Genomic DNA, 15670 nt, shown 5'->3' with positions numbered 1-15670 from the left:
ATGGCCCTCCATTAAGAGGTTATTGATAATTAAAGTCCCTATGTAATTCTCCTCTTGCTCAGTGATGGGGATGGTTTTACCTCCTATGCTCTAGGTTTGCTAAGTCCCAACTCATTTGCGACCTGGGGGAGGGGGGGGGGATGAAATGGCTGTACTACAAGAAATAATAAGGTGGATACTAGATGCATTCAGTAGAAATGTCTACGAGTATGAATGCCTACTTCAACTTTATTCTGTGGTAGGCCATTTGGTTTTTTTTCTGTGAAACCTATGACAAATTATCATGGATGCTTTTTTCTCAAACAGCTGACGAAATAGAATCATGACATGTAAATTGTCTTGTGCTGATTAAGATTTCCAACAATGAAAAATCGTTCATATAACACGTCCAATAATATTAACTTTTTTAGTGATAATATGCTACATTGCTACTCTATGTCAAAGAAATGAAGAAGGGCGGTCCGCTTCGCTATCAACAGCAGTATTACACATGTGATTGAGTGTTTGGACCCCATCGTGATTTTTTGAGAAAAAGGTTGGCACCAAGATTGTAAAATTACCACTCCACTTCATTTACATCCGACACTAGTTCGCTCTTAATACTATAAGTGAATCCTGCATGGAATTAACATACATATTACATGTACTAGATATAGACTCTACAGTCTTTCTACTCAGGGAGAGGGATGTCCGCCAGATCCTGCCGGAATGGCACAGGCTGGTTCTCCTCTTCCTCCTCACCGGTCGCCTTGGCCTTCTCAGTGTCAATTTGGGCGGAGTCGGCGACGAAGGTGACAACGGTGTCCTTCCTGAAGGTGAGGTAGATGACCGCGAAGATGTAGATGAGCATGAGGGGGAAGACCAGGAGGCTGACCAGCACGTTGGCGTACTTGGGCAGCGAGTTGTGGATGAGCCACCCCACGAAGCTCGTGCTCAGGAAGTACATGTTGATGCCGATGATCATCAGCCCGAGCAACCACGAGAACACGATGATCTGCAAACACATACGTTCAATAACATTGTTACTACTCTTCTTTTTAACATGTGGTAAAAGTAAGACTACTCTTCGATTATTCTTTTTTCTTTTCAAATATTTTTTAATAAAAAAGCTGCTCTCGTGATCCTGTGCAGGAAAGGATGATGCCTCGAGTCCAGTTGCTGCAGATGCTAGATCTGGTTCATACAACCGGTTTGTTTGTTTCGTTCGTCTTGGACGTACACTGCCAGTGCTGGCATGTGATGAGCTTTGTATATATCATATATGGATCCAGAACATGGGGTGCAGGTTGTGCTGATAACATCTTGTGCAAGGCTAGCCTATGGTAGGCATCACAGGTTGATAAAAGTGCAGACACGAACAAGCAACAAGCTAAGGACGTAGTTTTCCCTGAGGCAGTGAGTGCTTACGTAGACGGAGTTCTTGTGGGGCCCCATCTTGCTGCTGCTGCTGCTGAACTTGAGAAGTGGGATCAGAGCAAATGGCAGCTCAAAGGACAATATCATCTGCAGGGAAGATAACAAGGCAAGATCACCAATCATTGGCCTGCTTTATTTAGATGGTCTAGAAGAAGCACTTGATTATTGTGCATTTTTAGATCACATGCTCAAATAGTGCCCTTTTGTTAGGTAATAAACACTTGCTAATTACTGATAAGCCACAGTTAGGGTTAACCAGGTGCTATATATGGGTGTAGTGGACGGGCCACTCGGTCCATATATATGAGGTGGGATGTGACGTACCGAGGCGATGATGATGAGACGTCCGGCGCCACTGGAACCGCCGATGATGGAGACGACTAGGCTCGGCGCAATGGCGATGCAGCGGGTCATCAGGTTCCTCAGCCACTTCTTCATCCTGATGTCCAGAAACCCCTGTATATACGTAACAGGAACAAAGCAACAAGGCTTAAAATAAAGCTTGCAGCGCTCTTGGTGAAATCCTACTAGGATTTCCATAGTTGACTCTCCCTGAGCTGTATATCTAAACAGTGCGAAGAATGCGATGGTTCTTTGGTTTGTCGGAGAAAGGGTGGATACTTCCAGCTCTGAAAGGTGCCCACACGATTTTAGATTTGGAAAACTACCGGCCATCAATTCTTGAACATCATATGGTTTAGTAACTTATTAGAAATAGAACCTTACATTGAAAAAAGAAAATTTGTGTTCTTGAAAAAAGTACCAGGAGAAGGTTCAGTAACTCAAATAAGTTTGAGTAACTGACAAAAAAGTGCAAAAGGAACTAATGATCAAATAAGTTTAGTCTTATAGACCATGACAAGTCAAACCGCAAGTTGTAAATATCAAGGAATTAATAGATTACATAATTAACTTAATCAATTCTTAAAAATGGTGAAAGGTACCTGCATGATGTATTGGCCGGAGTAAGTGCCTGTTATGGTGGAGCTCTGCCCAGACGCCAAGAGCGCTATGCCGTACACGATGGCACTTGACCTGCCCAGCACGTTCTGATCGAAGCACAGATAAAACGAAGAAAAAACTTAGTTAGTATCTCTAACAATAATTCTCCCAGCTAGCTGTAAATGGTGACTAGCGAGTAGCTATCGCCGTGCCTTGAGGAGAAAGGAGGAGGAGTCGAGTGTGAGGTCGCTGCATTTCTCGGCGTCCTCCGGTGAGAGGTTGTCGGCGAAGCAGACGGTCCCGGAGACGGAGATGACGGCGATGTTGATCAGCAGGGCCACGAACAGCGCGAATCCGCTCTCGTAGAGGAAGAACCTGCAGGCGTCCTGAATTTGATCCAAGAGGGCATCATGCATGTGCAGAAGTGAGTTGAATGGCACATGATTACCATTTCCTTTTTTCTGAACAGAATATGTTTATTAGGTAGTCGATATAAGGTATCCTACCTTGATTCCTCTAACCGATGAGGGCGTCTTCCTTGACAGCACCAGTGCAGAGTGCAAGAACAGGTTGTGCCTGCAATCAATCAGTTGATTAATGCTAATTAATTTTTTACTCAAATAAACAAGAACTTCTTTTGGTTTTAGTCAACAGCTAACAAGTTATATACAAAACATGTTCGTGGCAACTACTGCTGATGTGCATGTGGAGCTCTGACGCAGATTCATTGCCAACCACTCCCATTTTTCATAATCCCTTGACCTGGCCGCCTCATTTGCCATGGACAGATCAGTAATTTTTAAAAGCACAATCCTCATTTGCTTACGGCATGATAAGAGCTCCAAGGAGGGCAATAGCATCTCCGGTGGCGCCAGGGCCCTTGAGCCTAGGTATGAAGAGCCCTTTGAGGACCTCCACCGCCGGAGGTTTCACGAAGCTCATCTCCCCGAAGAAGCACGCCGCCATGACTAACACCAGCATCGAGATTAGAAACTCCAGCTTCCGCACCTAGTTCAATTATTATAAAAGACCCCAATATCATCACACTAAGAAACTAGTTAATTGGTTAACACGTTTTATCTTAAAGAAAGAAAGGTTTGTGACAATTTCTTTTCTTTCTTTTTTTGAAATGAGGTTTGTTGCAATTTCTTAATAACTAAAAAGTGTGGGAACGATTGGGTCAATTCGCCTTCAACTTCTTTAAAATACAGTCAAATCTTGAAATTTATATCCATGGATGTCCACATCAATATTTGAAAAATATAGCAGTTGAACCACGCACGGTAAGTCCATGAATCCGTACCCCATATCTTTGCAGGCCTAGAAGCAGCAGAGTGCTGGAGCCGGTGATGAGAACCCCAACCCACACGGGGATGTGAAACAGAAGGTTGAAAGCGAAGGCTGTCCCTATAACTGCAACAACGTAGGACATCAAATGTTAGTAAGAAACAAGGATTGATTATTGTTCTAGGTCCTTGCAACTTCTTCCAGTGCTGCTATTCGACGATAAGACAATCGAACACGCCAGTGGAAGATTACATTTTGTATGATAGTAACTTGCATCATCCTAATAAGACGATCTTGATTTTAGCGCAAATATTTGTGAGGGATGTGACAAAACTATTTATAAGGAACAGTGGACTATAGACAAAGAACTATAACAAAAACTAGCTCTAGTTGTGGATTAACAATTAGAATGTGGGCCCAGACGTTGGAAGTAATATACATATACTTTTCTGTTCCTCTCAGTCAGCTTAAATTAAATTAGAACAAGGTCAAATGTGGCCTTTCTTCAGAAATTTAATGATTGCTGTTTCATTGGAGAATATTATAGTTTTGGCTTATCATTTTTTTTGCTTCTAACCTTCTGGAATATCTGCAGCAATCACAGCTACCTCTGCAAGGATCCATAGACAGATCCTCAAAAACTTTGGGTACTCACTCTTGCATATCTCAGCAAGATGCCTCCCTGGTTTAAAATGAATACCATTAGTTCCAAATTGTTAATATTTCTATATGCAGAGATGACAAAGTAGGCGTTGCCTTCTAGTTACCTGTCACAACTCCAAGATTAGCTGCTAGTGATTGTATGATCAGTGCGAAGATGAGACCAATGAGAATCACCCAAAGGAGCTAAAGACGACACAAAGAGAACCAGGCAATTGCAAAAGGCAAACATTCAGTTAGGTTCACCTTTTTGCAATCTTCTGGAAGAAAAGTTCAGAAGATTTGCTAGAGTAAATGGTGGCGGAAAGAAAAGCACAGAATCATAAAAGGAAGGAACAAAAATCTTCTTTGCTTTTGGAACGCACTGAAAATGTACCTCATATCTGTGATTTGCTCCAGCTTGCAGATCCGTTTCCACTGTTTCAGTTTGGAAAAAGGTTATGAGCAACGCAGAGAGAGAGAGAGAGAGAGAGAGAGAGAGAGAGAGAGAGACTCACAGTTCCCAGGATCCAAATATGCCAATGACACCATAAACCCTGGTCCAACATGAACCAGGAACCTTTTCCATGCAGGCTCCTGCGTTACACAGAACAAAAGGGAAGAAGTTTTGAACAAGTGAAATGACCATCTGCTTATCTAGGAGCATAAGCGTGATAAGGATTCAGAGAGCACTTCCTACATACAGTCTTGTCAACAATAATATCACTCGTTACTTCAAAACTCCCATCCAACAAGATTGAAGTGATACATGGATGTTCATCGAAAAAAAAAGTGATACATGGATGCAGATAGACAAGTAACCTTGATCAGTCGATCACCGTCTTCGAGCTTCTTAGAGGCTTCCTGCGCATTAGCTCTCCAGCTTCTCGCTCTCTCGCTGCCCGGAGTTTCCCTCTCAATCTCCATGCCTGCAGCCTATCAACTCTCTCAAAGGCTTGGAGAAGATGTTGTGGAGTGGCCGTCGTCTTGCCACCCCTTGGCCAACTTATATACACACCATGCAAGTGTGCAACCATATGGATGCTGCTAAGAGATTAAAAAAACATACACAAGAAAGCTCCATTTGGCATCCTATCGAGGCCAAACAGGAGGGGCCAAGGGATGTACCTGCTGCTTCCTTTTCTACTCAAGTTTGTTTATTTCCGGTCACGGTCATGGAACCTAGCTAGGTTTATCTTGGGGAGTGATAGCTTGTGCCATGACCCTGAAACCATGCAGTTTATCTACACTACTAACTAGAAAGGGCTTTAGGGCCATTGGTTGCTATATTTAGTGTGCTAGCATATCTGATGGTTTAGGTGCAAATTTGGTGCCATTGCTTTATTTGTCGAATATCATACTAATCTGCATGAACGTTTTGGTGACTAGTTTTCATTGTGTAGGTGTAGACGAACCTCTTGTAGACGTGTGGTAGTGGTGGGTGAGAATCGTGTCGTGTAATTACAGGTAGTGAAACTGTAGTTTTATTTCTACAAGGGGGAGTATTATTACTTAATTGTTGCGACATCCGGTCTGATAATGAAGTCATTGTAGTTCAGTAAAGTCTGAACTGGAGGAAAAAAGGGCTGCCTCAATTTATTCATTAGATGTGCTAAATCCCGTACCAGCTGATTGTTAGCATTTTAAATGTGTTTGGCACAAAATTCGAGTCAGGTAAACTTTTGCCAAATCCTCACTTGATCTCCAGTTAATTCTGTCCTACTCTGCCAGATAGAGAAACAACCAGTTGAGCTTTACCAGTAGTTTCCTAAACGATAGAGTTTACCATTTGTCCTTGAGATCTGATCTGGCCAAAATAGATTCTTTTTATAGAGAGAACGTTGAAGAATCCATATGATCTGGAACTGTAGCTCAGGATGGGTCCTGCCTACTACTGCAGAGGCATGTGTGCTATACATGATTCCATTTTTGTAATGAAGTGGCTATGTGTTATTCTGCTTGTACTGCCCTTTGGGGTTGGGCTCAATCATTGAACAAGACCACATATAAGCATCCAAGCTAACTCAGACCTGTGGAGGCATGCCTAGATAGATTAAGTCAGGTCCGTCATCATATTCCCTCCCTTATAGTCTCCCCTGCCATGAGTTGTGCGTAGCAAAAAATGGTGCCATTGTGTACTCGAGACAACCACTTGATGAATCAGGATTGAACTTACCGCCGTAAATTTTTAACTGGAAATCTCGATCACTTAGCATTTGGGACTTCTTTTGAAATGTTCGTCCAACTTTTTTGGTGCCAGAAAACTTCGATCCAAAAACCTTTTGCATTGGTACCAATGGATAGGCACGGGTCTAACGCAGTATTGAAACATTGGAAAGGCAAGCTTCAGAGTCATCAGCAATCCTCAAGGAGAAGGACAGAACAAGTAAAAAAGCTAAGAGATGTGGGTGCATCAACTGAACGGTTGCGAAAGCTCGTCTGAGAACAGATACAAAAATATTCCAGTGATGTAACCACTGGCCGCCCAAGATATTGTACTTCAATTGCTCATCTCCTTGGAAGGTAGCCATGTTTTTATACTTCAGAATAGAAAGCGTGGCCATCCAAGCTTGCTCTCTATCCTGCTCATTCTTTCTCTCTTTGATCGATGCGGATTTTAGTTTTTTTTTGCTGGGTATGCAGAGATGATGATGCATGGCTTGCTTTGTCTATATGTATGTAATTGATGATGGAATATTCTTGGCCAGTCAACTAAGTATTGATAATACTTCAATTATATGGACAACCATTTCTTTGCTAACTTACTAGCGAGTTATCGTCCTATAGCGATCAGTACTGTCAAGTGTCGACATGGTATGATTGATGCTTTACAAAAAATTCATAAAACCACCTTTGACGAGTAAGCGGCAGTGCAATGATTTGTTTAGTTTTGTCCTCCCTGAGAGATGGGACTAAAATTGTTTATTGTTAGGAGGGAAAGAAAGAGTTGAATGTTGTATGCTGTGTGGCACTATGGTAACTGCTGATCATTTTATTATATGTTAGATGTCACATTGCAACATTCATGTGGTATATGCTGCAAGAGATCTTTGGTTGGGAGGACCTATCTGGACTGGATTCCTCATAAGCCTAGAATTAAGTAACAGTTAGGCCTTTCGATTTTGGCTGGATTTTGTTGTGCTATCTGAATGCCAATGCCAAGATGGTAATCCAAAAGAAGTTCGATACCTAGCCAGCCTATTGCTGTTGTTTTTGCTGAGCTTTTTCGCTGACAGAATGGAAGGTGGAGCAGATAGTGGCAAAGTACCCAAACATGTTCAGTTTCAACGAAGATATAGAAGGGTCCCTTCTCTTTCTGAAAACGAAATAAATAAGACTTGTACTACAATGGAAACGCACCTTGTGGATAAACATCGTTGCCAAGTTGACAGTTTCATTTTTCAGTGGTCTTGCACAGGCGAAGTACTTATTCGTCCTTGTTGATGCTCATATGATCTGCCAGATTCCTGGAGACAATATAAGTGCGTACTACCTCCGTACTAATCGAAACATAAAAAGGCAACTGGCTAAATCTTTGCAGTAATCTTCAAGACAAGAACTTAACTTTGGCTCTCCACTACAGGAAAAACCGTAACTTCCGACGGTTAAACCGTCGGAAGTTACGGCTAAACCGTCGGAAGTTACTTAACTTCCGACGGTTTAGACCCAGGCCGTCGGAAGTTGGTTGGACGGAAAAAAGACGTCGGAAGTTTTAAACTTCCGACGGTATAGAGCCAAAACCGTCGGAAGTTTATAAACTTCCGACGGCCACGTTAAACCGTCGGAAGTTAGCTCGGCAAACGGCAGCTGACGTCCGTCTGTTAACTTCCGACGGTTTAACGCGGCCGTCGGAAGTTAGTTGGATTTAACTTCCGACGGGTATAGAGAAACCGTCGGAAGTTAAGCTTATTCCCAGATCAATATCAAACCCTGAAACCAATCTAAAACCAACCACAATCAATATATATCATCAAATCAATATATATCATCAATATGTATAATCAGATTTAATCCACAATTATAATTCACAATCAGAAATTGCACGCAAGTACACAATTCATATATCCACATACATATGTTCATAATCAAAGTTCACAAACTTCATACAAGTATCATATGGAACAAATTCATAGAACAATAATGTTTCACTTAAGTTTGGCCGCCTCCATCACCTGGTTGAATTGATCCGCCACTTCCAACTCCAGTATTTGTTGTGGCTACTAAAAGATGAGTAGATTCAAATTTTGTCGAACAAAACCGAAATCCATTGATATCATACCGACCATAGCTTCTAACAGTTACAATACCAAGCGACATCTGACATAAATCCTTGTGTATGTGGGGTATTCTGTCGCACTGTCAATTATGTGACTCAATTAGATATTTGAAACATAGTAAGAAAATATCACAGAAAATTATAAATTCTTACGTAATCTCGGAACCAATTAAGAAAATTTGGCTTCCCATCTCTACCATATCGAAGCATGTTTTCATATTGCTTCGAAGAAAATTTACGCCTAGATGACCAAGTTTGCAATTCAAATTCCCTGTTTGTGAAGTAAACGGATTAGATATCGGCCACAATAACTAACAACATAAATTAAGTAAAAATTTAATCTTACTCGAAATATGGAGCCATCTCATCAATATTAGCATACATGTAGAGCAAAGCAGATAAATTTTGTTCACGATCAGGGTCACATCCTGTAGAGGCTCCAACGGTCTTTCCCTTGCACTCGAAAATTGAAAGATCACTGCATCGAACTTCTTCATCTACATGGTAACGCAACTTAGGTGCATTCACATTGTGTTCCTGTGCAAAGTATACACTTGTGAAGGATGATATCTCTTTGTACTTAAATTCTTCCGCAATGCATCCTTCAACTCTTCCTTTATTGCCAACCATTGCACTAAGCTTTTTTAACGCTCTTTCAATATGATACATCCACCTATACTGGACCGGACCAGCTATCTTAGCTTCATATGGAAGGTGGACAAGTAGATGTTGCATTGGATTGAAAAAGCCTGGAGGAAAAACTTTTTCCAACTTGCATAAAAGTATTGGTATCTCTTTCTGCAACTTCTCCATCATCTCTTTCTTGATTTCTTTAGCACAAAGTTGCCGATAGAAGTAGCTTAACTCAGCCAACACTTTCCACACATCATCATGTACAAATCCGCGAAACATAACAGGAAGAAGTCTCTCCATAATTATATGGTAATCATGACTCTTCAACCCATTTATTTTGCCGGTCTTCAAATTCACAGCCCTCCTAAAACCTGCCGCATAACCATCGGGGAACTTCAAATTCTTCAACCACTTCATTACCTCTTTTTTCTGTTTGGATTTCAGACAAAAAGCAGCCCGTGGCTTACCACCACTTTCAGTCAACTCTAGGGACGGTCGATTACAAATCTGTGCCAAGTCCTTTCTGGCCTTTACATTATCTTTTGTTCTATCAGTGAATTCCATGCATGTACTTATAATGCTTTCACCAACATTACATTCCTGGTGCATCAAATCGATATTGTGCATTAGAATCAGCGATTTGACGTAAGGAAGGTCCCATAATCCACATATATGAGTCCAGTTGTGCTCAGTTCCAAAACCAACATATCCATTTCCATCTGTATTCATCTTTAAATCTTTCAACATAGCTAGAATCTCTGTTCCACTCATACGCTTCGGTGGCCCCTTCGTGACAATAGTATCCTTCCTGAAAGCGTTCCTCTGAAATCTGAATGGATGATTCTCTGGCAAAAAGCGTCTATGGCAATCAAAATAACATATCTTACCACCGAACTCAAGGCGGAAACAGTCTGTATCTTTACCACAGATCGGACAGGTTAAAAGTCCATGACAGCTCCAGCCAGCAAATATACCATATGCCGGGAAATCATGGATCGACCATAGAAATGCAGCTCGAAGGGTAAATCTTTGTTTCTTGTAACAGTCATATGCCTCAACACCTTGCCACAACTTATCTAGATCATCGATTAAAGGTTGCATCATCACATGAAGTCGTGTTCCAGGATGTTCCGGACCAGGAATTACAAGACACAGGAACATATAATCATATTTCATGCAAAGATGTGGTGGAAGGTTGTACGGAATAGCAAATACCGGCCAACAAGAATATGATGATGCAGTCATATTAAAAGGTGAGAAACCATCTGTCGCCAAACCAAGCCGAACATTTCTCGCATCACTAGCAAAAGTTGGATCAAAATCATCTAAAGCTTTCCATGCATCAGTATCAGACGGGTGCACCATCAACTCTGGGTTTGCACGCACCCTCTCTTTATGCCATCTCATGTGCTTAGCAGTATTCTTTGATAAAAACAACCGCTTCAACCGAGGCATAAGAGGCATGTAGCGAAGTTGCTTTTGTGCTATCTCTGTAGTCACCTTTTCACCATCTTCATTTACAACCTCCACGAACCTCGATTCTTGACACTTTCGACACTTCTTCAAATCAATATCATTTTTCCAAAACAGCATACAGTTATTTGGACAAACATCAATCTTTTTGTAATCCATACCAAGCCCAGACAATAATTTCCTTGACTGGTAGACATCTTTAGGCATCTTGTGATTTGCCGGAAGTATATCACCAATCAAATTCAAGATCATATTGTAACAATTGTGAGATAATGTGAATTTGGACTTAATAGCCATGAGTCGAGACACGAAAGCAAGGACAGTAACTGTTGTGTGCTCGTGCAACGGCTCTTCTGAAGCTTTAAGGAGCTCGAAAAATTTTTTAGCCTCCGACGTGGGTGGATCCTCAGTCTCGGATGGGAGCTCCATATCTTCCCCTAAATCACGAAGCATCTCATCCATTCTATCATACTCTCCATTATCATTACTTAGAACTTGTGGTGATGTTGGCACTTCAAATGGTATTGGGACTTCTGGTGCATTCTGAGGAGCTAAAGCTTCACCGTGATACACCCACACCTCATAATTAGGCATGAAACCATACTTTATCAGATGTGAAGACAAAACTTTCCTAGTTTGACAATGGCAAATACGACAACGGCTACATGGGCATCTCACATCATTTCCATTCCTTGACATAGCAAAAGCACGCTTAACAAATTCCTCCGTATTAGCTATCCATTTTTCTGACAAATTAGGCCAATCTTCGTACATCCATCGTCGATCCTCACCCATACTTTAAGTTAAATAATTACAAAGTTAGAATATAGTTATCTTAAGCGATTAATTTTAAATTAGATATATCAAAATTATAAAGCTTTAGTTACTAAACTAGTGTTTAATCACTATAATATGCATATCAAATATAATATTTTATTTAACTTCCGACGGTGCTGCACTAACCTGGACGGCGGGGAGTCGGGCGGCGACAAGCCGGGCGGAGCGGCCGGGCAGCCGGGGGCCGGGCGGCAGGGGGGCCGGGTGGCGCGGCCGGGTGGCGCGGCCGGGCGGCGGCGGCGGGAACGAGCGGCGGGCGGCATGGACAGCGGCGCGGCAGCGGGAACGGGCGGCGGGCGGCACGGACGGCGGCGCGGCGGTGGGAACGGGCGGCGGCGCGGCGGGGCGGTGGCGGGAACGAGCGGCGGGCGGCACGGACAGCGGCGCGGCAGCGGGAACGGGCGGCGGGCGGCACGGACGGCGGCGCGGCGGCGGGAACGGGCGGCGGCGCGGCGGGGCGGTGGCGGGAACGCGCGGCGGGCGGCACGGACAGCGGCGCGGCAGCGGGAACGGGCGGCGGGCGGCACGGACGGCGGCGCGAACGGGCGGCAGGGCGGCGGCGCGGACGGGCGGGCGCGGGGCAGCGCGGCGGCGGCGCGGCGCGGCGGCGGCGCGGCGCGGCGGCGGCAGCGGCGCGGGAGGCGGGCGGCCCGGCCGGGGGGCGGCGCGGCGCGGGGGCCGGCGCGGACGGCCGGCGGCGCGGGAGGCGGGCGGCCCGGCCGGGGGGCGGCGCGGCGCGGGGGACGGCGCGGACGGCCGGCGGCGCGGGAGGCCGGGCGGCCGCGCGGCCCGGGGCCGGAGGCGGGCGCGGCCCGGGGGCGGCGCGGGAGGCGGGCGGCCCGGCCGGGGGCGGCGCGGCGGCCCGGGGCGGAGGCGGGCGCGGGAGGCGGGCGGGCGCGCGGCCCGGGGCGGAGGCGGCGGCGGGGACGGGCGGCGGGCGGCAGCGGCGCGGGAGGTGAGGAGAAGTGGGGAAAAAAGAGAAGGGCACGAGAGATAACGCGAGCCCTAACGGCGTGCCCCTAACTTCCGACGGCCGCGTAGTAAACCGTCGGAAGTTGGTTAACTTCCGACGGCTGTTACTGCAGCCGTCGGAAGTTATGAAACTTCCGACGGCTGCATGGTAGCCGTCGGAAGTTAGTGAGCTTCTGACGGGGCCGTCGAAATTTAGCTGCGGCCGTCGGAAGTGAGTCGTTTTCCTGTAGTGCTCGTCAGGCCATCAGGGACCAGTGTACCTGCAGGCTCTAATAAGGCACCGAAACACCGATTCATCGGTTGACTGAGACCGCATGCCTTCGTTGCATTGCCATTCCTGCAACGTTGTAAAAAAGGTTGTAGTGTTACGTGTTTGCCCATTGATAGTACTACTGATGTCCTGCGGGACGTGTTCTGTCTGACAAGCAGACGACCCTCCTCAGTCTAAACAGTTGTTGATTAGTCAATCACGCAAAAAATATGTTAAGTAATCGTTGCATGTACAATTTCTTAATATATTGATATTTATATCTCCCTCATCAAGGATATTATATGATCTAGCAAGTTATACAGTAATAAATATTATTTTGAGTTCATTTTCAATTTTTTCAGAACTTTGGACATACACCAATCACAATTATGGCATTTCTAGAATAACAAGCTAAGGCTTCTTTTGCTAATGAGATATCATATTAGCTACTTAGATTTTTGAGATCCTAGATTTAATTTTTATATATATGACAATACGCATAGTTTACTGAAAATTTTGAGGATTCGTTGGAAGCCTGATAGGTTAGTTTTCTGTGGTCCTGTGTGCACCTGGCCAAGAATCCTAGCTCACTCGCTCGCACAAGATGATGTACGTACATGATCATTTGGGTCCTCAGCAACAAATGCAATCCTCCAATGTGATGCAATGTCTTGTTTCAATCAAACCATGCAACTATGCAACTTTTGAACATAATCTGTCCTAGCTACGAACTTTTATTAACTTGCACATTTTCCCACTGTCGCTTTGCATAGAAACAAATGCAATGGTTCCATATTCAATGAAACCAACAAGAGCACTTGGCTTCCTACTGGTCAAATGGATAGGATTGCTTCCTACCAATTTTCACTTGGCTTCAGTCGTAACATGTAAGTGTAATTTCAGAGAGTGTCCTTTTCAAAATAAAAAATTCAGAGAGTGAGGTCATTTGATGCCTCGAACCACTTGCATTTACAGGTAAGACAAGTCGGAGTGGAGCTCAATAATTCAGATATATTTACAGGTATTATTCAACGCCTCTATGATTCCTACACATGCATTTAGAATGACTTCACATGTCACAACCTTAGATCTTACCATGGGGTCAGAACAAATCCAGGGCCTCTTTCTGTAGATTTTTATGGCTGCTTCCACCATTCCATGAATTCCAGATTTTTCAGGAGTCCAGAGGCTGCATGCATGCATAGCGCCACCTCCCAGTTGCTGTGGCAGTTGAGCTTGTAAAGCATTTCTGATCACAAGTCAATGCAGTGCCATGCATCTTTCTGGACGGCTCCACTGCATGCTGTCACCTTGCATGCCGCAGGCTTGCTACATGTATGTGAGCTCGCTTATCCGTTTCGATTTCCTTTAGAATAGGCGAAACTGAACTTCACCAATGTATAGTAAGTCGGACAGATCAGGCCGAGTTTTGATTAACAATAAATTAATATTGCTGTTCGTTAAATGATATGTATTTGTTGAAGTGTCAACTTTGAGATTCTGAAAGATGCCTGGTCACTGAAGTTACGGGCTGTCTGTCAGGAGGATGCAACAAGTTCACCTGCCATCACCTCTTGGATCTTTCTGCTGAGCAAGACAGAGCAAATAAAGAAGTTCCTTGTACAGTAACTTTCATTACTGCTACTGCTAGATATCGCAATATATGTGCAAAAGGTCCTCTTCAATCTTCACCACAAACACTGCAATCGGTTAGTACTACTGCTGTTTTGTAGTTCCTTGTTCGGTATATATATCTATGCGATGCCACAGATGACATGTAAAAACTAAAAGCTCCCTATATATGGAGTACTAGAATTTTTAATCCTTTGTTCTTGGCGTCATCGCTGATCACTGCACCTTAAGATTTTTCCTAATCAACAACCGGACTTGTCTCTGATTTTCTGTCTTTCGTGTCAGTCAGATCAGTAAGTAAATTCAATTACAGGTAGCATATATGAGCAGGTCATTTGGCTACTCGAGCACATGCATAAATAGGGCCTGACCAAGCTAAAGAATCAATTTGGCCAGATATGAAAGCTAGCTTTAATATTGCTGTGAAGAAATAAGAATTATTGATCAATTTATTGTAATAGTCAATTAGTGATTAATGATGTCATTAGGCAGTTACTAATTAATGATAGGGCCAATTCCAAAGGGGCCTGTCCCTTCGGAACCGACGACCCGTCTCCCGTCAGTTAATAGTATTACTGGCTTACAGCACGTGCATAATAAGATCCATGCAAAGCTGTAAGCTGAGCACAATGACGAGCAGAGCAGCCCGTTAACATGCTGGTTGGGCCACTAACTGTGTTCCACTAATTTCAAAAAAAAACGTGTTCCACTCATGGAAGTACCAGCCCACATAGAAAAAGGCCCACGTCGAAGCCAGGAGGACTCGGCTGCGCGGGCGGAGATGCAGAGACGCCGAGTGAAGAACTCGGCCGTTCCGTCTGAAATCACCGTGCTGTGCGATGGGCCAGCTAATGGGCAAAAATGAGCGTAACATTAACAAAGATAAAAGGCCCACAAACTACACGTAAGACAACAACAACTTGGACACAGCGACAGGACAGCTGCGGAACAAGAATAAATTGGCTGACCTCTCAAAAAAAATAAATTGGCTGAAAATAAAAGGGAAAAAACTCGAGTAATCACTAGAAAATCCGATTAGTAAATAAAATAATTCATAATCGTTATTAGTCGGATTGGATACTTATTTAGATAGTACTTGCCTATATATACTCCTGTCTGATCAGATTGTCCGACATCCAATGGATATTGAATATATTATTAAACTAGATAAATATGTCCGTGCGTTGCTACGTACAAAAGGCTGCATAAGTATCGGATGCGTATAGCTACACGTGCGTTAATTTGTACATATCTATATGATCGAGTGTGGACGGAGGGCTGGTCCGACTCTTGCATACGCGATGGATCAAGAT

General features: G+C 44.0%; 2 protein-coding genes across 2 annotated transcripts; both read right to left on the bottom strand.

The window, feature by feature from the left end:
• Positions 1-447: 447 nt before the first annotated feature.
• Positions 448-5380, bottom strand: LOC112879301 (metal transporter Nramp5-like). Its single transcript, XM_025943523.1, has 13 exons — positions 5107-5380; positions 4803-4881; positions 4682-4722; positions 4413-4491; positions 4223-4327; positions 3662-3771; positions 3185-3366; positions 2865-2934; positions 2571-2744; positions 2361-2465; positions 1741-1872; positions 1408-1503; positions 448-994 (listed from the first exon to the last, which is right to left on the bottom strand). The coding sequence occupies exons 1-13, from the start codon at positions 5209-5211 to the stop codon at positions 671-673; spliced, it is 1602 nt and encodes a 533-aa protein (XP_025799308.1). The 5' UTR covers positions 5212-5380; the 3' UTR covers positions 448-670.
• Positions 5381-8902: 3522 nt separating this feature from the next.
• Positions 8903-11260, bottom strand: LOC112880790. The gene has a single exon (XM_025945542.1). The coding sequence runs from the start codon at positions 11258-11260 to the stop codon at positions 8903-8905; it is 2358 nt and encodes a 785-aa protein (XP_025801327.1).
• Between the last annotated feature and the right edge of the window lie 4410 nt (positions 11261-15670).

This window comes from Panicum hallii, chromosome 2 (assembly GCF_002211085.1).
Source record: "Panicum hallii strain FIL2 chromosome 2, PHallii_v3.1, whole genome shotgun sequence".
Lineage (NCBI taxonomy): Eukaryota > Viridiplantae > Streptophyta > Magnoliopsida > Poales > Poaceae > Panicum > Panicum hallii.
This window is presented reverse-complemented; position numbering and strand designations above follow the sequence as displayed.